The sequence below is a fragment of the Enhydra lutris genome, unplaced genomic scaffold, assembly GCF_002288905.1.
Source record: "Enhydra lutris kenyoni isolate GAN:26980312 unplaced genomic scaffold, ASM228890v2 scaffoldscaffold30, whole genome shotgun sequence".
NCBI lineage: Eukaryota > Metazoa > Chordata > Mammalia > Carnivora > Mustelidae > Enhydra > Enhydra lutris.
In genome coordinates, this window is record NW_019154114.1 from 9,895,219 (window position 1) to 9,916,473 (window position 21,255).

At 46.4% G+C, this 21,255-nt stretch overlaps 1 protein-coding gene and 1 pseudogene across 4 annotated transcripts in view; both read right to left on the bottom strand.

The window, feature by feature from the left end:
- Nucleotides 1-21,255, bottom strand: part of LOC111152883 (interleukin-34-like) — a 56,202-nt gene that overhangs the window by 7,135 nt on the left and 27,812 nt on the right. For 3 of the 4 annotated variants that reach the window (XM_022511599.1, XM_022511598.1, XM_022511596.1), the window contains exon 2: nt 1,939-2,350. In XM_022511599.1, the coding sequence (XP_022367307.1) occupies nt 1,939-1,966 (28 nt within the window). In that variant the 5' untranslated portion in view covers nt 1,967-2,350. Of the gene's footprint in view, nt 1-1,938; nt 2,351-5,102; nt 5,163-21,255 lie in introns of those variants that run through there. The other variant, XM_022511597.1, reaches the window with a different exon arrangement.
- On the bottom strand, nt 5,186-6,443 carry LOC111152882 (annotated as a pseudogene).

Below are 21,255 nucleotides of genomic sequence, written 5' to 3' on the forward strand. Positions count from 1 at the left end.
GGCCGCTCTTGGTCCCCCACCCTCCAGAAGGTAGACATCCCCAAGACAGAAGAGGAGGCTGAAGAAAAAGAGAGTGAGGAAGGAGCTCCCTTCTCAGATCCCTGGCTGGGAGGGGGAGGGGCAGCGCCTCTCCTGGGGACAGATCCTTGCGGAGGGACAAATGGGGCTTGTCTACCACCCGCAGCAACCGAATCTGAACCTGCACAGAGGGCTGAACAGCATCCCCCCAAAATCCTTATTCACCCAGGCTTCAGATGTGACCTTATTAGGAAATGGGGTCTTTGGGGATTACATGAAGGCCCAACTTAAATCCAATGACCAAGTGTCCTCATAAGAAGTGGAGAGGACAGAGAAACATGCAGAAAGAGTCAAGAGGAGACCGACACAGACCAGAGCTATGGCACCCCAAACCACGGACTGCCAGCCACCACCAGAAGCAGGAAGAGGCAGAAAGGAGTCTCCCCAGAGCTCCGCAGGAGGCGTGGCCCTGTCCCCATCTTAATTTTAGACTTCTGGCCTCCACACCTGGGACAGAAGAAATTTCTGCTCTGTTCAGTCACCGAGTTTGTGGCAATTTGTTATGGCAGCCCATCCTTCTCCAGCACCCAGCCCCTCTACGAGTCCCCGACCTGCAGCCCTCCCTGCCTCCCACCCCACAGCCCATCCCTGCCCCAGCGGGCAGTCGGCCTCCACCATGCCTTCCGCTCCCAGGGCCATCTCCAGAACAGACCCTCGTCACTTCCTGCCCACAAGGTCGCAGCACAGCCAGCAAGTAGCACAGACTGATCTTCCGAAAGCAGAGTAACTTCCAGTCACAACCCCACTCCCAGATCTTGAACCTTCCAGGGCTCCCTGATGTCTCATGAACTGGCCTTTATGGCCTCCACCAGCTGAGCCCAAACCTGCTTTCCAGCCTGGCCTTTCATGGTCCCCAGGCTGAACCCTTACCCACGCTGTTCCCTCTACCTGAGACACGGTCCTCACCTTCCTACATCCACCTGTGTGAACACCGTCCACTCAAGTGGCTCCTCACCACACCACTCTTCTTGCTCCTCGTGACCTGGAAGCTTCCAGAACACCTGGTCTGGGTCCTTCTGCCTGTTCTGCGTGTCCCGACCCTTTGCAGTATCCCTCCACAAGGGCCAGCCTGGACCCCTTGCGAGATCAAACCCCAGACCTCATCCATAAGGCACACAGCTCCGAGCGCCTACCTCGGTGCCAGGCATCGGGGAGAGGGGCACGAGCTAGCCCAGTCCTCGTTGCCATGGCAGTCACTCTCCAGTGGGCATGTGGGAGGCACCAGAAAAATGTGTTGAATTTGAGTCAATTCAATCGAATCCTGGAGTCTGAAGGGATCTTGGTCTGGCCTCCCACCAGCAGGCTTGAGAGGCTTCTAGACACGTTCTGTCCTCATTTCAACTTATTTTTCTTTTTACCAACAACACTGTTCTCTTTCTGCCTCTTAATTTTGTTCTGTCACGGAGGGAGGGGCAGAGGGAACAGGCTGCCTCCTCCAGCACCTGGTGGCACTTCTCCCACGGGTCTTGGGAGACACTTCCACAAGCTCCCGCCCCCGGCTGGCCACACCCAGGGAGACCAGAATTCCTCTCTGCCCCCACAGCCCGTGCACCCCAGCACCAGACAGCCTGAGAAGGTGCTGCTGCCCCTTGCACCCCGTGCCTGCCCCATCCCCTTGACCACCCGCTGACCATGCCCACCCAGCCCAGGACCTGGAGCCGCACTGCGGGTCTGAGCCGCGGTGGGCTACAGCCAGGGCAGAGAGCGGCCACGGGAGTCCCCAGGCTGTTAAGCGGGGAAGCATCTCAACTTCTCACCAGCAGGAATGACCCGGTTGCCTTGGTTACAGCAGAGCCCGGCTCTGGGCCAATGCCTCCCGGGGCAGTCTCCACGGACAGCCCCCCCCACCCCGGTACTCACAGTGCAGCCCGGCGATTCCCCAGGACATGGTGGCGCGCTGTGTCCCCCAGAGAGCAGAGGCGGTGTCCCCGGCCGTGTGTGTCTCTCCACAAAGGCCCAGATGGGGCCTACATGGCCTCGGGTCAGTGAAGGTGCCCCAAGGCTGGGGAAGGGCTGGCCACAGAGGAGCTGCCCGGCAGGGGGCGGCAGGTGCTCCTGGGGCAGTGCCCGCCCTTATCTGCCTGGCCGAGTGGAGGGCAGCTGGAGGGCGGCGGCCGCGAGTCCCATGGCAGCTGGCGGGACCTGGCCGGGGACTCTGGCCTCGGGGTCTTCCTTCTCAAGCCGGAGGAGAGAGTCCCCAGCAGGCCCCTCGGAATCCGGGCTGGGTTGTGCTTTCTCTGATTTCTCCGTCTGCAGCTGCTCAATGTGAAATCTGGCTCCGGAGGGAGAAAGGAGGAGAGAAACCGATTATGTAAGAGCAGTGCTGCCACTCAGACATCAGCCACGGGCACCGGGAGTCTGTGTGCGCGCGGCACCCCCAGCCCGGCCGGGGACCCCGGGAGACTCCGGAGGCCGGCGACCCGGCTGCACGCGAGAAGGGACTTCAGAACGTCCCAAGGGCAGTGCTGGCCCAGGAGTGAGTTACAAGGACACCAGCTGACAGACACGGGCCTGAACAAAAGCAGGACCGAGCAAGGAATGGCTGCATGGGTTCAATCCGGGGAGCTTCCTGAAGGAGGTGAGGTTGCAAGGAGGTAAAGTACCTGAAGGACTCGGGCTGCCAGGAGGTGAAAACCGCAGCTCTCTGGGCAGTCTCCTCACGCACGAATCTCCCGGAAAGGCCTTCGGTCCCGAACCCCACCATACACCCCAGACCCCCAGGCCCTGACGGAGAAGCCAAGAAAGGAAGAAATGGGGTCGCAGCCGCCTTCACGCCACACCAGAGAGTCGGAAGTTGGGTGCCTTCTGTGGCTCTAGCCTTGGAGCCCCTCCAGAATGGAGCACATGTGGGAAAGCTGAGGGAGACACCGAGCAGAGTCGCCTGATGACCCGGGAGCTAGAGCCTTTGGGGTGGCACGGAGGAAAGTAGGCCCTTTCCCGGGAAATGGGGCCAGACCAGTGGCCTGACAACCATCTGCCTCAGAGAGTGGCCTTCCCCACACCTGAGAGGGCACCCCTGTCCCCCCCACCGCCTCTCTCACGGGGGAGGGGGAGGAGCTTGAGAACGTGCCTCTGCCACGCCACCCTCAGCTACCCCCCAGGCTGACGGCTGGCATTAGGAAGCTCACACAGGGGACAGGTATGTAAGATAGTATATGCTGGAATGTTCTGTGCAGTTCAGTTGTGAATGCGACATTTTAAAAAACTATAATCACGTTACTACTATTGCACATTCCCAAATCAAGAATTCCTGATATTGGGGCTCCTGGGTGGCTCAGTGGTTAAAGCCTCTGCCTTCGGCTCGGGTCATGATCTCAGGGTCCTGGGATCGAGTCCCGAATCGGGCTCTCTGCTCAGCAGGGAGCCTGCCTCCTCTTGTCTCTCTCTGCCTGCCTCTCTGCCTACTTGTGATCTGTCAAATAAATTAAAAAAAAAAAAAAAGGAATTCCTGATATCATCTAATACAGAATCCAGGTTCAATTTTCCCTGATTGTTTTAAAAATATCTGTCTCTTGGGACACCTGCGTGGCTCAGTGAGTTAAGCCTCTGCCTTTGGCTCAGGTCACAATCTCAGGGTCCTGGGATTGAGCCCCGCATCGGGCTCCCTGCTCATTGGGGAGCCTGCTTCCCCCCACCCTGCCTGCCTCTCTGCCTACTTGTGATCTGTTAAATAAAAATCTTTAAAAATAACAAAAATAAAAATAAAAATATCTGTCTCTTTTTTTTTTAAGTTTCTCTGTTTGAATTGACAGTCTAACAAGGTCCATTGATTGATGTGTCTCAACATCTTTTTTTTAATATTAAGATATACTTCACAGGCCATAAAATTTGCCATTTCCAAGTGTATAATTCCGTGGGATTCTTTTAGTAGATTCACAAAGTTGTACAACAATCACCCACAATCTACTTTCAGAACATTTTTTTAAAGATTTTATTTACTTATTTGACAGACCAAGATCACAAGCAGGCAGAGAGGCAGGCAGAGAGAGGGGAAGCAGGCTCCCCACCGAGCAGAGAGCCTGATGCAGGGCTCGATTCCAGGACCCTGAGATCATGACCTGAGCTGAAAGCAGAGGCTTAACCCACGGAGCCACCCAGGCGCCCCTCAGAACATTTTCATCACCCCCAAAATAAACCGTATTCATTTGCAGTCTCTGTTTCTTTCTTCCCCCCCATCCAGTCCCTGGCAAGCAACCTACAAATTTGCTTTCTGTCTCTATGGATTTGCTTCTTCTGGACATTTCTTATCAATGGAGTCACACAGTATGTGGTCCTTTAGGACTCGCTTCATTCACTTAGTGTAATGTTTTCAGGGTTCGTTCATCTCATACTGTGTGATAAACTCAATGTGTCCCCCTAACTTCCTAGGTTGTAGCCCTAGCCCCCGGTGTGGTGGGAGATGGGACTTTGGGGAGGTAATTAGGATTAGATGAGGCCACAAGGGTGGGGCCCCCATAATGGGATTCGTGACTTTTTAAGAAGAGCCACTAGACAGAGAGCTTCCTTCTCTCTCCGCACGCCCCCTCCACCCCGCCCAGGGAAGAGGTCATGTGAGCACACAACGAGGCGATCACCTGCAGCCCACGGGGAGAGTCCACACCAGAAACAAGCCATGCTGGTCCCTGAGCTCCGACCTCCAGCCTCCAGAACTGTGAGCGAGTGCCCTTCTGTTCTTTAAGTACCCAATCCATGGCATTTTATTATGGCAGCCCAAACAGCCTAGGACATGGTACCTTTCAGCATTTCACTCCTTTTTTTTTTTTTAATTTGAAAAAACTTTTTAAAGATTTCAATTTTAAGTCATTTCTATACCCAACATGGGGCTCAAACTCACGACCCTGAGATCAAGAGTCACATGCTCAGCTAACTGAGCCAGCCAGGTGCCCCACCCCCACATTTTTTTTTTGCCTTTTTAAATAAAGTTACACAGGAAAACAAAAATTCGCAAGCTGCTTCCCTGTCCATCCCCTTCCCCACTCCCACGCCCCTACTTGGCGCCGGCCCCCTTTCCCTCACCCACTCACACAGACCCAGGCGATCCAACGGAAAAAGCCACGGTGCTCCGAGTACACAGAGATGAGGAGAGAGCAGGTGAGCTGTGTTCACATTCCAGGTCACACTAGGCAAATCCACACTCTCCGGCTTCTAGAGGGCTTCCTCTTGTTACCCAAAGTGAAAAAGTAAGTTCCCCGGACCAGATGCTTGTCCTCCTCATCTGCGTCCAGTCCAGTGTCAAAGTGAGTCTACTTCCCGGGATCGGGGAGGAGAGCAAAAGCTTTGCTGACTTCCTCAAACGTTCTCTCCTCCTCCTCCTCCTCCTCCACTTTAGCACTGGCTCCCCCTGGGCCGTCTGGATGGTGCTTCAAGGCTTGTTGCGGAGTTTTCTTGATCTTGTCCTCAGAGCCATTCACGTCCACTCCCAGAACCTTGTAGTAGGCTTTCCTTCAGCTCTGGCTGCACAATGTTTTAGGAGCTGGGCATGTTCTTATGTTTTCTCTGTCTGATACACTTTTCCACAGTCCCGTCCTGCTTTTTGAAATTGTTCTGTATCCATGTAACACTGAGCTTTTCCCAAGGACGCTTTTAATTAAGTGGCCCCAAGCCTCACTGCATTTGTGCAAACTTCTGTTGCACCATCTAGTCTCCCGAGCCTGGAATGATCTATACCCCAGTTACAGCAGGGTTCGGCATTTGTTTTTATATTGTTGGGGGTCTGTCCCTGGGGCTTCTGTATGTAGCTCAAAGGCCAGCTTGTCATTTCCTCCTTTAAATGCTTTATTCCCACCTTCTTTCTCTGCTTTAAGGGCTTTGGCATTTCTGCGAGCAAGGCAGCCACTTTTCTGGTCAGGAGTCACCTTGGAAGCCTGTGCAAAAAACTGAACTACTTTCTCAATGCGGTCTTCCTAATAATGGCAGAGACCTCCTACACACAGAGCATGGCCCTTAGTGGATGTCACCGGCCGCAGACTGTCCTTCTAGATAATGACCCAGCACGGCTAAATATTGTGCTTTGGTAATTTTGAAGCAACGGCAGATGGGGCAAACTCTAGGGCACCATCCATGCTGAAAACCACTTGCCAAAAATCCTGCTTCTCAGAATCGGTTTCTGTTCTTTTCTCATGCTCATATATATCCTATTGTGCCTGAACACTTTTGTGAGCCAGTTCTAGAGCTCTCTGGAAATGGTGACATGCCACCATGGCATTCCCTAGAAGTTGGGGGGCATTGGCCTTCCCATAGATGTCCCCAGGCAAAACTATCATTCAACCTCACTGCTATGTGTCTCCAAAAGCTTCCTGGAACTTTCTGAGCATCATCAAAATGCCGCTCAATTCTCACATAGCTAGCATTTTTAGGACACATATCTAGGTTTTATTTATTTATTTTTAAGATTTTATTTATTTATTTGACAGAGATCACAAGTAGGCAGAGAGGCAGGCAGAGAGAAAGGAAGGGAAGCAGGCTCCCTGGTGAGCAGAGAGCCCGATGCAGGGCTCGATCCCAGGACCCTGAGATCATGACCTGAGCTGGAGGCAGAGGCTTTAACCCACTGAGCCATCCAGGCGCCCCCATATCTAGGTTTTAGTACAATAATTATAAGCTTCATTATCATCTTTCTTGGCATAGTTTGCATTTCCTTTTTTCCTTGAAAGACTTTGCTTCCCTCTTCACCATGGAGCAGCTCTGGCTCTGTCACCCGCCATTACCACATGGTGCTGGAGGCAACCACCATCTTACCCCTGAGACTACCACACCATTCTTTTTTACTGTCTAATAATATTCCATTGTATGGATACACCACATTTTCTCTAACCATTCATCAATTGATGGACATTTGGTTTGTTTTCACGAGGGAGCTATTATGAATTAATACCCAGTGGAAAAAAGACAGTCTTTTCAATAAATGGTGCTGGGAAAATTGGACAGCCACATGGAGAAGAAGGATATTGGACCATTCTCTTACACCGCACACAAAGATAAACTCTAAATGGATGAAAGACCTCAGTGTGAGACAGGAATCCATCAAAATCCTAGAGGAGAACCTAGGCAATAACCTCTTCGACATCAGCCACAGCGACTTCTTTCAAGACATGTCTCCAAAGGCGAGGGGAAAAAAAGCGAAAATGAACTATTGGGACTTCATCAAGATAAAAAGCTTCTGCACAACAAAGGAAACAGGCAACAAAACAAGAAGGCAACCCACGGAATACGAGAAGATATTTGCAAATGACAGTACAGACAAAGCGCTGATATCCAAGATCTATAAAGAACTTCTCAAACTCAACACCCAAAAAACAAATAATCAAGTCAAAAAATGGCCAGAAGACATGAACAGACACTTCTCCAAAGAAGACATACAAACGGCTAACAGACACATGAAAAAATGTTCAATGTTATTAGCCATCAGGGAAATTCAAGTCAAAACCACATTGATACACCACCTTACATCAGTTAGAATGGCAAAAGTTGACAAGGGAAGAAACAACAAATGTTGGAGAGGTTGTGGAGAAAGGGGAACCCTCTTACACTGTTGGTGGGGATGCAAGTTGGTACAGCCACTTTGGAAAACAATATGGAGTTTCCTCGAAAAGTTGAAAAGAGAGGTACCCTACAACCCACCAATTGCACTACTGGGCATTTACCCCAAAGATACAAATGTAGTGATCCAAAGGGGCACCTGCACTCCAATGTTTATGGCAGCAATGTCCACAATAGCCCAACCATGGAAAGAGCCCAGATATCCATTGACAGGTGAATGGATAAAGAACATGTGGTCTTACACAGCCATGAAAAAAAAAAAAAAAGAAATCTTGCCATTTGCAACAATATGGATGGAACTAGAGGGTATGATGCTAAGCAAAATAAGTCAATCAGAGAAAGACAATTATCATATGATCTCACGGATAAGCAGAATTTAAGAAACAACGCAGAGGATCATAGGGGAAGAGAAGAAAAAATGAAACAAGATGAAACCAGAGAGGGAGACAAATCATTAGGCTCTTAACCTTAGGAAACAAACTAAGGGTTGCTGGAGGGAAGGTGGGTGGAGGGATGGGGTGACTGGGATACTGGGGAGGGTATGAGGGTATGTGCTATGGTGAGCACTGGGTATTGTGTAAAACTGATGAGTCACAGACCTGTACCCTTGAAACAATATATTATATGTTAATAATAATTTTAAAAAATTGTTAAAGATAAGATTAAGTATTTTCTCCCATTTTGTAGGGAGTCTTTTCACTTTGTTGATAGTGTCCCAGGATACACAACAGTTTTTAAGTGTGATGAAGTCCAATTTATCTTTTTTTTTTTCTTTTTTTGGTTGTTTGTGCTTTTGGTGTCCTAAGAAACTTCTGCCTAATCCAAGGTCACAATGATTTATAAGTATTTTAAGAGTTTTATAGTTTTAGCTTTTCCATTCAAGTCTGTGATGCATTTGGAGTTAATTTTTGCATATGGTTTGAGGTAAGAGCCCAACTTCATTTTTGTGGGGCTATCCAACTGTCCCAGCACCAATTTTTGGAAAAGACTATTTCCTCCATTGGATGGTACTGGTACCCTCACCAGAACTCAGCTGACCACAGAGGCATAGAAAGATAGGGATTTACTTCTGGACTCTCAATTCCATTCCACTGATCTGCATGTTTACCTCTATGCCAGTACCACACTATATTAAATTTCTGTAAATGTGTGTAAGTTTTGAACTCTTAAGGCCTTTTAATATTTGAAAGCTTATTTTCCCTTTTTGTTATTGTTGAAGAAACTGGGTCATTCTGGATTTGGTTGACTGCATCCTTGGAATGCCATTCAACATACTTATCGATGCATTTCTTAATATTCAGATCAAAAACCTTCATTAAGTTTGCGTATAGTTTTCATAGGAGGTACTGCCTTATAGCAGGAGACACTAAATGTCTTCTCATCCACCTTTAGTGAGCTAATGTCAAGTTCTTTCTCCATGACTCACCTATTATAAAGTTTTCCATCAGCCTTTTATCTTTCATCAAACACTGAGGATTCTAGCCCGCATCCAGTATTCCATTAGTCAATCCAGGTGGTGAATTTCTGCTTCTACCTTTCCTCCTACATTTATTACTGTGATCCTCCTAGAATGGAGAACTTTCCCTCCTCCTCTGTTTTCTTACCTCAAAATTTGTTCTGTATAGAAAAACCAGGGTAATAGTTTGATTCTTTCCCTGGGCTTATGTACCAGTTTTCAGAATGGGTTCTTCCCTAGAATCCTCCAAAGGTAACTAGTAATGATTCTTCAGTATCATTTTGAATTCATTAATCTTCTAACTTCTATATTTCAATCTATTAAAGTTGCTTTTTAAGGCAGGTTGACTGAGGTAAAATTGTATGCACTGAAGTTCATCTTCTTTAAGTGTACAGTTTGATGAGTTTTAATAAATACACACAAACATGTTATTCTAAGATCTGGAACATTTCTATCACCCCCAAAACTTCTCCTGTATCCCTTTGTAGCCAATCCCTTTCCCCACTCTATACCTCTGATGAACATTTATCTAATTGCTATTCCTAATAGGGTTTCCCCCTCAAAATATTATATAAACAGAATCATAAAGTATGTTGCCCTTTCTGTTGTGTCTTCTTTCACTTAGCAAATGTGTTGGGGATACTCAACAGAGTGTATCAGTGGTGTGTTCCTTTTATACTGAGTAGCATTCCATTATATCACAATTTTTAAAAAAATTTTTTTAAAGATTTTATTTTTTATTTATTTGACAGACAGAGATCACAAGTAGGCAGAGAGGCAGGCAGAGAGAGAGAGGAGAAAGCAGGCTCCCTGCTGAGCAGAGATCCCCATGTGGGGCTCGATCCCAGGACCCTGGGATCATGACCTGAGCTGAAGGCAGAGGCTTTAACCCGCTGAGCCACCCAGGCGCCCCTATATCACAATTTGTTGATCCATTTATCAGTTGACAAGCATTTGCATTGCTCCCAGGGTTTCCCAAGCATGAATAAAGCCACATACATTTGCATACAAATGGTCTTTCTCTGGAAATATTTTATTTTTCTTAGGGAAATATCTAGGGGTGAGTCACCGGGCTGTATGATAGTTGGAAATGTAACCATAAGAAATTGCAAAGCTGTTTGTTATTCTTCTTGATGCTCAAATTATTTCATCATGAAGATAGTGGGAGCTCCTTCCAATAGGGTCCTATCCTACTAACATGACTCCAGTAGTCTTCAACGGCTTCCTTGTTTTCAAGCATGAATGGAGTTTCGAGGCTCATCTTGGACATTTTCTGCCTCGGACTAGAAATGAGCTACTTTTCCACAGAGCTCTGTTTGTGGGGAATGATACTTAGAAATCAGAGCCTGAGCTCTAGGGGTGCTTATTGGTTGTCAATGTCCATAGGCTCTTCAGGCAGACAGACCTTTTTTTTTGAGAGAAAGACACAGCAAGCCCACATCCAAGTGGAGGGGAGGGGCAGAGCGAAAGAAAGAATCTCAAACAGGCTCCACACTCAGCTCGGAGCCCAGTGCGGGGCTTGATCTCACGAACCTGATCTCATGACTTGAGCTGAAATCAGGAGTCAGACACTTAACCAATGGAGACACGCAGGTGCCCCAGAAATTACTATCTTTAAGTAGAAAAATAATCCGTAGATAAATCATTAGAATTATAAGGTTTCTTTTAACTCCCTTGGATTAAGTGCATCTCGCTTGCCTTGTACTGAGAATCTTTTTTCTTATTGACACTTAAGATGATTATTTGTTTTCTCCTTCTGTATGGACAGTAGTTTCAAAATGGTAACACTGATATCACTTAACAAGAGACAAGTCCATGCAGTTTAAGATTTCTTCGTGGTTCTATGTTCAGTTATCTCCTTACTGGACATGTACAGTCCAAAAACCATACATTTCCATCTGCTTATTATTTTTAGGGATTTTTAAAAACTTTAATTACATAAAACCCATAATTCCAAAGTAAAAACTATAGAAAGTATGTTCAGAAAGTTCTAGCTTCCAGTCCCTATCTTTCGCTCCTATCATTTCCCTCTCCCTGAAGTTAACATTTCATATATTTTGATTTATCATTGAATTGTTTATATTTCAAAACAGAAGCAGGGGCGCCTGGCCGGCTCATTTGGTTAGGCATCTGACTCTTGATTTCAGCTCAGGTGTTGATCTCAGCGTCCCAGGATCTAGCCCCAGTCAGGCTCCACACTCAGCCGGAGTTTGCTGGGGGGTCTCTTTCCCTCTCCCTTTGCCTCTCCCCCTAATCATGCTCTAAAATAAATAAATAAATAAATAAATAAATAAATAAATAAATAAATAAATAAAAATCTTGGTAGGGGGAAAGCATGTTTTTCATAGTTTATATCTTTTTGCCTATAAAAGGTAGCATATTTTTTTAAAGCATATTGCTTTTTACTTTTTTAAAAGATTTTATTTATTTGAGAGACAGCACGAACTGGGGGAGGGGCAGAGGGAGAAGCAGACTCCCCACTGAGCAGGGAGCCCAATGTGGGGCTTAATAACCAGGACCCCCAAGATCATGACCTGAGCCAAAGGCAGACACTTAACCGACTGAGCCATCTGGGCACCCCTAAAAACTTTTTATTTTAAAATAAAACACAGTTGGGGCACCTGGCTGGCTCAGTCAGTAGAGCATAGGACTCTTGATCTCGGGGTTGTGAGTCTGAGCCCCATGTTGGATGTAGAGAATACTTAAAAATAATAATATAGGGGTGCCTGGGTGGCTCAGTGGGTTAAAGCCTCTGCCTTTGGCTCAGGTCATGGTCCCAGGGTCCTGGGATCGAGCCCCACATCGGGCTCTCTGCTCTGCTCGGCAGGGAGCCTGCTTCCTCCTCTCTCTCTGCCTGCCTCTCTGCCTACTTGTGATCTCTGTCAAATAAATAAATAAAATCTTTATTAAAAAAATAATAATAGGGGCGCCTGGGTGGCTCAGTGGGTTAAGCTGCTGCCTTCAGCTCAGGTCATGATCTCAGGGTCCTGGGATCGAGCCCCGCATCGGGCTCTCTGCTTGACAGGGAGCCTGCTTCCCTCTCTCTCTCTGTCTCTGCCTGCCTCTCTGTCTACTTATAATAATAATAATAATAATAATAATAATATAAAATAAAATATTTAAAATAGAACACAGGGATAACATCCAACAAATGTACAGTTTAATGAATTATCGTAATACAATCGTGCCTTGGAACTATCACCAAATCAAGAAATAGAAAAGTTGGCCAGGCACCCCAGAAGCCCCTCATGAGACCTACCCCAGTCACAGCACCCCCCTAAGAGCAACTACCGTCCTAGGACAGCATTCACCGTGTTGGTTTCTTTATGGCTTTATCCAGCACACTATCAACTGTGCCCCCCTCAACACTATAGCTTTCAAGCTTCATCTTTTTCTTAAATTTCATGTATCCTTTAAGTCTCTTTTCATCTATGGAATTTCCCTTCCATCCCATTCCCTCCCTTACAATTCATCTGTGGATGAACCTGGGATATTTGCTCAGTACAGTGTCTCCGGTCCAGACTTCATCGATGGCACATTCATGGGACAATTCAATATGTTCCTTTGTCCTCTGTTTCTGCACATTGGCAGCTGGATCAGACTCAAGCTCAAACCCTTTGTTACCAGTGTAAGTGCAACTGGGTTATTTCAACAGGAGGTATGCAACATCTGATAATTCTTCTTTTTTTTTTTTAAAGATTTTATTTATTTATTTGACAGAGATCACAAGTAGGCAGAGAGGCAGGCAGAGAGAGAGAGAGGAGGAAGCAGGCTCCCCGCAGAGCAGAGAGCCTGATGCGGGGCTCAATCCCAGGACCCCGGGATCATGACCTGAGCCAAAGGCAGAGGCTTTAACCCACTGAGCCACCCAGGCGCCCCAACATCTGATAATTATTCTTTTCTGATGTTGACAGCCGCTGATTCTTCATGCCTAGACCCATTAATTCATTGACAGTTGCTAAGTGTGATATTTTCACTTACTTTGGTATCTGATCGAGGTTTTTCCCACGAGGCAAGCGGAGGCAGGAGCAGATCAGCAGTTTGGCCAAGATGCCTGATATGAATGAAATATTGTGCTTTCCTCCCACAGCTGACCTCTCTATGAAATCAGAAGGGCTCTGGGCCTGTGTGATCTGTTTTCGAGTGCCTGTGTCCCAGACTAGACTGGACGGGATCCAGATAGGCACTGCCTTTACACTTGTCATCCAAAGTCACCTGGCAGGTTTTATCAAGTGAGACCCACTCCTGGGCCCACAGACCAAATGCTTGCAGCAAACAGGACGCTCCTGGCAGGTGTGGCATGTAATGATTAGGAGCAGCTGGGAGGCTTGGCACCCAGGCCAGATCCCTTGGGCACCTTCCAAGTTGGCGTATTGTCTTAAGTGAAACAGAACATGAACACCTGCCCAGCTCAACAGATGACCGAAGCGCCGAGACAGGAAGACATGTTCCTCAACTCTCCTTGAGGTCAGGTGCCTAGCCCGACACCCTTTGGGCTGTATTTACATATATTGAGACATATTTCTCTTTAGTCACTCGCCTTTTTACTCAAATTAACTTGTAAAGAAAACGGGATAACACTTTTGTGAAGAGAGAAACAGTTGTCACTTGCCAGAAGGAAAAGGTCATATCAAGGAAAGCAAAAACAAATGTAATTAAGTTCTAATGAGAAAGCTTTGCCTGCTGAAGGCTCTGAGCTACAGATCTGCTCTCGCTCTCTCTCTCTCTTTTTTTTGAAAAGGGAGACGAGCAAAGGTTAGAGAACTGTAAGGAACAAACAGAGGGGGAGGGGTATTAAGGAAGGCCTGTGATGTAATGACCACTGGGTGTTCCATGCAACTGATGAATCATGAACTTCTACACATGAAACTAATAATACACCATATGGTAACTAACTTGAATTTAAATAAAATCATTTTTAAAAAAAGAAAAGGAAAAAAAAAGGAGATATTTTAGCACAGACGGAGTCTTTTCCCCAGAGCAGTAGTTCTCAACCAGGAGCTGGATTCTGTCCCCCAGGTGACATCGGGCAATGTCGACAGACATTTTTGGCTGTCCCAACTGCGGGTGGGGGTGCTGGGGCCCACAGTCTCATGCAAGCAGACCAGAGATGCGATCCACACCCTCCAGTGCACAGGGCAGCCCCTCACAACTAAGAATTTTCCGGCCCCAAATGTCAATAGTGCTGAGGCTGGGAAACCCTTCCTAGATAAGTCAGAAGGGTTGAAAAAGAACAGCAAAGTCATTTCCTCCCCTGGGACCCAATGTGATTTAAGGAGGGAGCCAGGGACCTGTAACACCAACTAACGTGAACCAGGGCTGCAACCCCTCATTTAGAGGAAGCTGGAGGCGCAGGGAAGCAGGGGAAGCACCAGCCGAGGGTGCTAAAAGGAGGCTCTTAGCGGAAGGCTCACCGCGAAAGTGAGCTCGCAGCAGCAGTACTGGGAGCCATTCTGCTGTACTAAGCATCCACTCCGTGTGGCTGCCAAGCTGGGAACTAGTAACCGGTGATTCCGGTAAGAGGCTCACAGGGCGTTGGGGCAGGCAAAAGGGCCAGACACGGGTACAAAAGAGCATCACGAAAAAAATTTGTGCAGCCAAAGGGAAGATGAGGAACCACCCACCGGGGGACCCCAGGTGAGTGGGGGTCAGGGAGGCAGGAAAGGTTTCCAAAGGAAGAATTTATTCCAATTCTTAACCCTCCTGAGCGGCTCCTTCTGGGTGGAAGCAGGGCTAATTCAAAAGCAAGGCGTGCCTTCCAGGGGAGCGCAAGGATCTACACATTTTTTTTTTAAATAGGGAACAGAATAGCTTTGGGATATATGGGCTTTTTTTTTAAAGATTTTATTTATTTATTTGACAGATCACAAGTAGGCAGAGAGGCAGGCAGAGAGAGAAAGGGGAGAAGCAGGCTCCCTGCCGAGCAGAGAGCGGATGCGGAGCTCGATCCCGGGACCCTGACCCATGACCTGAGCCGAAGGCAGAGGCTTTAACCCACTGAGCCACCCAGGCGCCCCTCTCCAATAATTTTAAAGGAAATAGCAAGCTGTAGGCCAGGCGTATCCGCTGCCCTGCTATTTACTTTTGCAGAAAGAAAACTGGAAACCACTCAGGCTAAACTACAGGAAAACAGCGTAATCTGAGAACTAATTGGTACTTATGGGGAGCTGACTGTGGCCAATGGGTATAGGAAAATGATGACACCTTTCTCTCCTGCGGCAACTCTACAAATGAGCCCTCCCACTTAATGAGAAAAGCCAGACTCTGAGAAAACAGAAGGGAATCTTCTCAACCCGTACTGCAGAAACTGCTGGACATCCTTAGACGGGGGTGAAAAAAAAAATTAAGCATAAGCTTTACCCCACACTGTGCATAAAAAGAACCTGAAATGGACCATGGGCTTAATGGTAAGACCTAACACTATAAAAATTCTAAGCAAAAACCCGGGAGAAAATCTTTGCGGCTTTGAGGTGGTCAGAATGTTCTTTAATAGGAAACCAGAAACAGAAACCGTGAAAAAGAATGGCGGTGAGGGAGGATCAACAGGACCCTGTTGGAATTATGTTATCAGAGCGTTCATTTTTGTGGCTATTTATAGCAGGTGATGTGGCTCTCCTATTAAAATAAACGTGGCTGGGTCTTTCAAACGTGAATTACTCTAAGGAAGAAAACGTGCAGGAAAGATACAGACTGTGAAGCTAGAAACAGAGTTCAAACCCTGGCTCTACCTTGCAGTAGGAGAGGTGAGGATTCGCTTCCTGCCTCATGCTCCTCATCTGTAAAATGGGCTTGAAATAAACTTCCAGCCTCGGTGGGTTATGTGAGGATTTACCAAGTTTCTATATATGGAAAGCTCAGAACATGAGCTAGTGTAGCGTTCCAAGTACTCAGTATTTTTCATTGTTATCATTCACTATTATAAATAGCAGTCAAAATGAGTTTTGGAAAACGTAGGCCTCCTCATTTGTTTTTGAATGATTTCCTTTATTGCTGTTGCCTTTGCACCCTCAATAGAGATCTGTGAGGAAAACACTTACTTGATTGTGAAAGAAGAAAGAAGCCCAGTGTGGAAGTAGTCACATGGGACCCCTGTACACTCTAAACAGTCCTGACTTTGAGAAAGCCACTGCTGTCCCCTTGCAGGACTCTGACCTCTGACCTCCAACCATTAACCTCCAACCTCTGACCTCTGGCAAGCAAGGAGACTCAAGAGTAGAAGAACACAGTGTGGAGGCTCCACACTAATACTATTCTTGGAAGACAGTGATAATGGAAAAAGGGACCCCAGCAGACCTTAGGGCCTGAAAACATCTTTGGAGCAATAGCATAAAAAAGAAAACAAACCAAAAAAAAAAGAAGAAGAAGAAGAAGAAGAAAGAAAGAAAACACAAACCAGGGGCTCCTCAGTAGCTCAGTGGGTTAAAGCTTCTGCCTTCACCTCAGGTCATGGTCTCAGGGTCCTGGGATCGAGCCCTGCATCGGGCTCTCTGCTCAGCAGGGAGCCTGCTTCCCCTCTCTCTCTGCCTGCCTCTCTGCCTACTTGTAATCTCTGTCTGTCAAATAAATAAATAAAATCTTAAAAAAAAAGGTAAAATAAAATAAAAGAAAAAGAAAAAAAAACAAAACAAAGAGCGGTGAGGTAGGAGTCAGTAGCGGGAGGGTCTTCAGCCTGGCAGCACCGTGGAGGGACACCTCCATAGAGGGCTACCCTCTCTGGGTGGCAAAGGAAACAACCAGCACCAGGGAAGCAGCAGACACAGAGCAGCGGAACTCTCCCATGTCACCCTTGGAAACGTGCACCAGTACAATCACTGTGAAGACTGGCAATTCTAATGAAGTTAAACGTACACCTGCCCCATGATGTAGCATTTCCATTCCTCACATTCAACCTAGAGAAATCAAAGCCTGTGTCCACCAGAAAATGAACGAGAAAATGCGTTGCCACAACGTACACATTTTGAATCATCCAGAGCTCCAAAAACTGAAAACCATCCGAATGTCCATCCGTGGAAGAATGGATGCAAAAACTGTGATCTGATCACACAACACAACACCACACAACAAGAAAAAGGAACAACCTACTGGTCCATGCAAAAACACGGCCAAGTCTTAAAAACGCTGTGAGCCAAGGAGGCCAAATGCAAAAAAGCACAGGCTACAGAATTCCATTTATAGGTGAATGCAAGGACAGGCCAGAAAATTGGTCAACGGTGATAGAAATCTGAACGCTGGTGGTGTGGGGTGGCTGGTGGTGGTAGGAATTCCCGGGAAAGGGGCATGATGGCGACGCTCCAGCTCCTGACTGGGGTGGTGGTCGTCTGGGCAGACACAATGGTCAAAAAGCATCCATGTTGAACAGTGTCCCCTCCAAAATTCACGTCCACCTGGAAACTCAGAACGTGACCTTACTTGGAAATAGGTCCAAGGAACTGTGCAGATGTAGTAAGTTAGAGTAAGGTCACACCAGATTAGGGTCGATCTTAATCCAATGACTCATGTTCTTTTAAGAAGAGTGGCAGAGTACCACGTGGTGATGAAGACAGAGATGGAAACGGTGCATCCACAAGCCAAGGAATGCCAGGAATCACAAGCAACCCCTGTAAGCCAGGAAGAGGCCGTGGGAGATCCTCTCGGGGACCTTCAAAGAGATCGGGGCCCTGCTGACACCTGGATTTTGGATTTCTAGTCTCCAGACCTGTGAGAGAACACCGTTCTGTTCCTTTAACCCCCAGGTTTGTGATACTTTGCTTGTAACCCTAAGAAACTAATACACCACCAAACTAACACACCACCTACATTTAAGGCCTGAGCATTTTAAGTAAATTATACTTCAGTTTAAAACATTTTAGGGGTGCCTGGGTGGCTCAGTAGGTTAAGCGTCTGCCTCCGGCTCAGGTCATGGCCCCAGGGTCCAGGGATCCAACCCCGCTTCGGGCTCCTGCCTCAGCAGGGAGCCTGCTTCTCCCTCTTCCTCTGCCTCTCCCCTTGCTCGTGCTCACTCTCTCTGTCTCAAATGAATAAATAAAATCTTTAAAAAAATGAAAAATAAAACATTTTCAGTAGTTAGTTGGAAACAGCAAGCTAGTGCTGCTGGCTCCCCACACCTAAAGGAGAGCCAGCCCAGTGACGATCGCCAGGAGAACCCAGACTCTGTCCAGCTGGACCCCTCTCCCTTTACACTCATCCACCATTCAAAGCTGTCTCCTCTGTCCACAGCAAAAATGTCCCCTACACCCTCTCAAAAACTGATACCACAGGTGTGTATGGGCAGCACTACCCAAGACAGTCACCTTGCAGCCGCCACGTTCAAAAGCCTACCAGCCCACTCTCAAGAGAGCTCTAAGCCTTGGAATTAAAGGCTGCAGAAAAACCTGGTCAGAGGCCAAGAGCATTGGGCCCACTCTTTTTCCTTAGCTCACAAATGTATTATCTGAAATGTCGACCTTAAGGAATCTTTCATTCCTCTGCCTTCTGTAGCCCAGACACTGACAAAAGATTTTCTTTCCTTCCAGTTTGCTTCATCTTAGAAGCCTTGAGAACTTGCTGACCTTGAGAACTTGCTGATCACTTGTCTAAGCACACCCTGCAGATATCTACCTGAGGGCTGAGGTCGGCTGAGGTCAGCGAAGGTCAGGAAGGTCACTGGATGCAGGGACCACGTGGTCCCTTCCCCACTGGATTCTTTAATCCCCACTCAGGCTCCCTAACGTTTATTGCAAGGAGTTCGCCATATACTAAACTTACTGACTCCTCATAATGAGGCTAGACATGGGAAATGTTTTCATCCTCACTTTCCAGTAAGGAAACCGAGGACCAGAGGTGTAAAGTAACTTGTCTGAGATCACACAAGCAGTAAACCCAAGAGCAAGGACTTAAACCCAGACAAACTGGCCGAGCAGGTACTGTCTTAATCACTGGGCGGCACTGCCAAGTGGATGCCTCTTCTACGGACTGGGCACAGCATCCCTCCACTGACCAAGAACCCAGAGGTTTTTCTTTGTTACAGATCCAGACTCCTAACTTTTTTCCCTCTTCCTGAGAAAAGTTAGGGCAGTGAGTCCCAAGTTTATAACATCCCGGTGGCTCTGAAATCCCTATTGCAACATCCTCTCAAGTATTAGGTAAACGAAACTCAGTATAATAAAAATTGTTTAGGTACATTTTGGTGGGGGGGGGTTACATGTTTTGTTTTGAAATTAATCAAAACAATAATGGAACTAAACCGAAAAAGACTAAGATCAGAATCATGCAGTTTTTCGTAAATTGGTGGAAAACCCCAGTTTCTTTTCTTTTTTTGAAATAAGCTCTATGCCCAGCGTGGGGCTTGAACTCATGGCCGCCACGTCAAGAGCTGCCTGCTTTACCAACTGGGCCAGCCAGGTGTCCCAACCCCGGTTTCTATTGCCAGGAAAGAGTCTGGAGCTGGCTTGCCCGGAAGAGAAACAAACTAATGGTTCCTTACTTCAGGAAGGTCCACTTCAGCCCACATGCACGGACTCTAATGTTTATAGACACTCTCCAGAGGAGTTCACGGTGGCAAGTGGCTCTGTCAACAAAGCTTCCCCAGCAGGGCGGCACAGCATAGTAAAAGACCACAGGGAATTTATTTAAAGAAGGCAAGGACAGTTCAATATTAGGAAACTCCTGACAGTTTCCTAACTATCAGAACATAACAACATAATAATAGATCCTAGGAGATCCATAAATGAAATAAACATTTGACAAAATTCAACAACATTTTCTGGTAAAGAAAAAAATCCTCATTAAAGTAGGATGTGATGGATAATTCCTTAACATGAGAAAACATATAAAACTCGGATAAAAGCCAGCATTTTGATTAACTGGAAGACCCTAGTAGCATTCCCACTAAAGTCAAGGCAGATGTACAGGTGCCAACTAATTGTTATAAGGTACTAGTCAATGCATTTAAATAACCTCAAGAAATTAGAGATGTAAGAATTGGATAGGAAGCAAAATCATTTCCATTTATATATGGTATGCATTCCATCCAAGAGAACTGAGAAACTACTACAAACAATAGACAGAAAAGGCTCCACAAAAAAGATAAATGTCTAGGAATAAACTTATCAAAAAATATGCAAGCTGGGGCGCCTGGGTGGCTCAGTGGGTTAAAGCCTCTGCCTTCAGCTCAGGTCATGATCCCAGGGTCCTGGGATCGAGCCCCACATCGGGCTCTCTGCTCAGCAGGGAGCCTGCTTCCTCCTCTCTCTCTGCCTGACTCTCTGCCTACTTGTGATCTTTGTCTGTCAAATAAATAAATAAAATCTTTAAAAAAATATATGCAAGCTTTTTACTAAAAAACTATAAACAATACTGAAGGGCACAGAAAAAAAGATTTTTATGGAAAGACATACCATGTTCTTGGATAGAAAGATTCAACATCATGTTACATATGTCCATTCTATGAAGTTAATGTGCAAATTTAAAGCAACCTCAATACGTTCCACCAAAGAGGATATTTAAATGGCCAACACCTATATTTTTAAAGGTGCTCAAACTCATTGATAATTAGAGAAGTGAAAATTAAAACCAAAATTAATTACCACAACACACATCAGAATGAATCAAATTTAAAAGATCAACAAAACCAGGTTTTACAAGCATGTAGAATAACTGGAATCCTCAGACACCACTAGAAGGGGGGTAAATTGTCATACCTATTTGAAAGACAGTCTGGCAGTATTTTCTGAAATTGAATACATGCATATCCCATGGCCCAGACATTCCTCTTATAAGTAAATATCCAACAGAAATATGTATATATAGACACCAAAAGCTGTTCATAACAGTCTTATTCATGACAGCCAAAAGCTGGAAACAGGGGCAGTTGGGTGGTTCAGCTGGTTAAGTGGCTGACTCTCGATTTTGGCTCAGGGCATGATCTCAGGGTCCTGGGATGGAGCCCGGCATTGGGCTCTGTGCTCAACAGGGAGTCTGCCTGAGCTTCTCTCTCTCCCTCTGCCCTTTCCCCCACTCACACACATGCATGATTCTCTCTCTCAAATAGATAAATAAATAAACCTGGAAACAATTTAAATGTCCATCAACTGGAGAACAAACAATTCTCACAGTATTATATAAAAATATTATAAAATATAAAATAATATATGCTATAATTATAATTATATAATTATAAATATTATAATGTGTTATAATAAAAT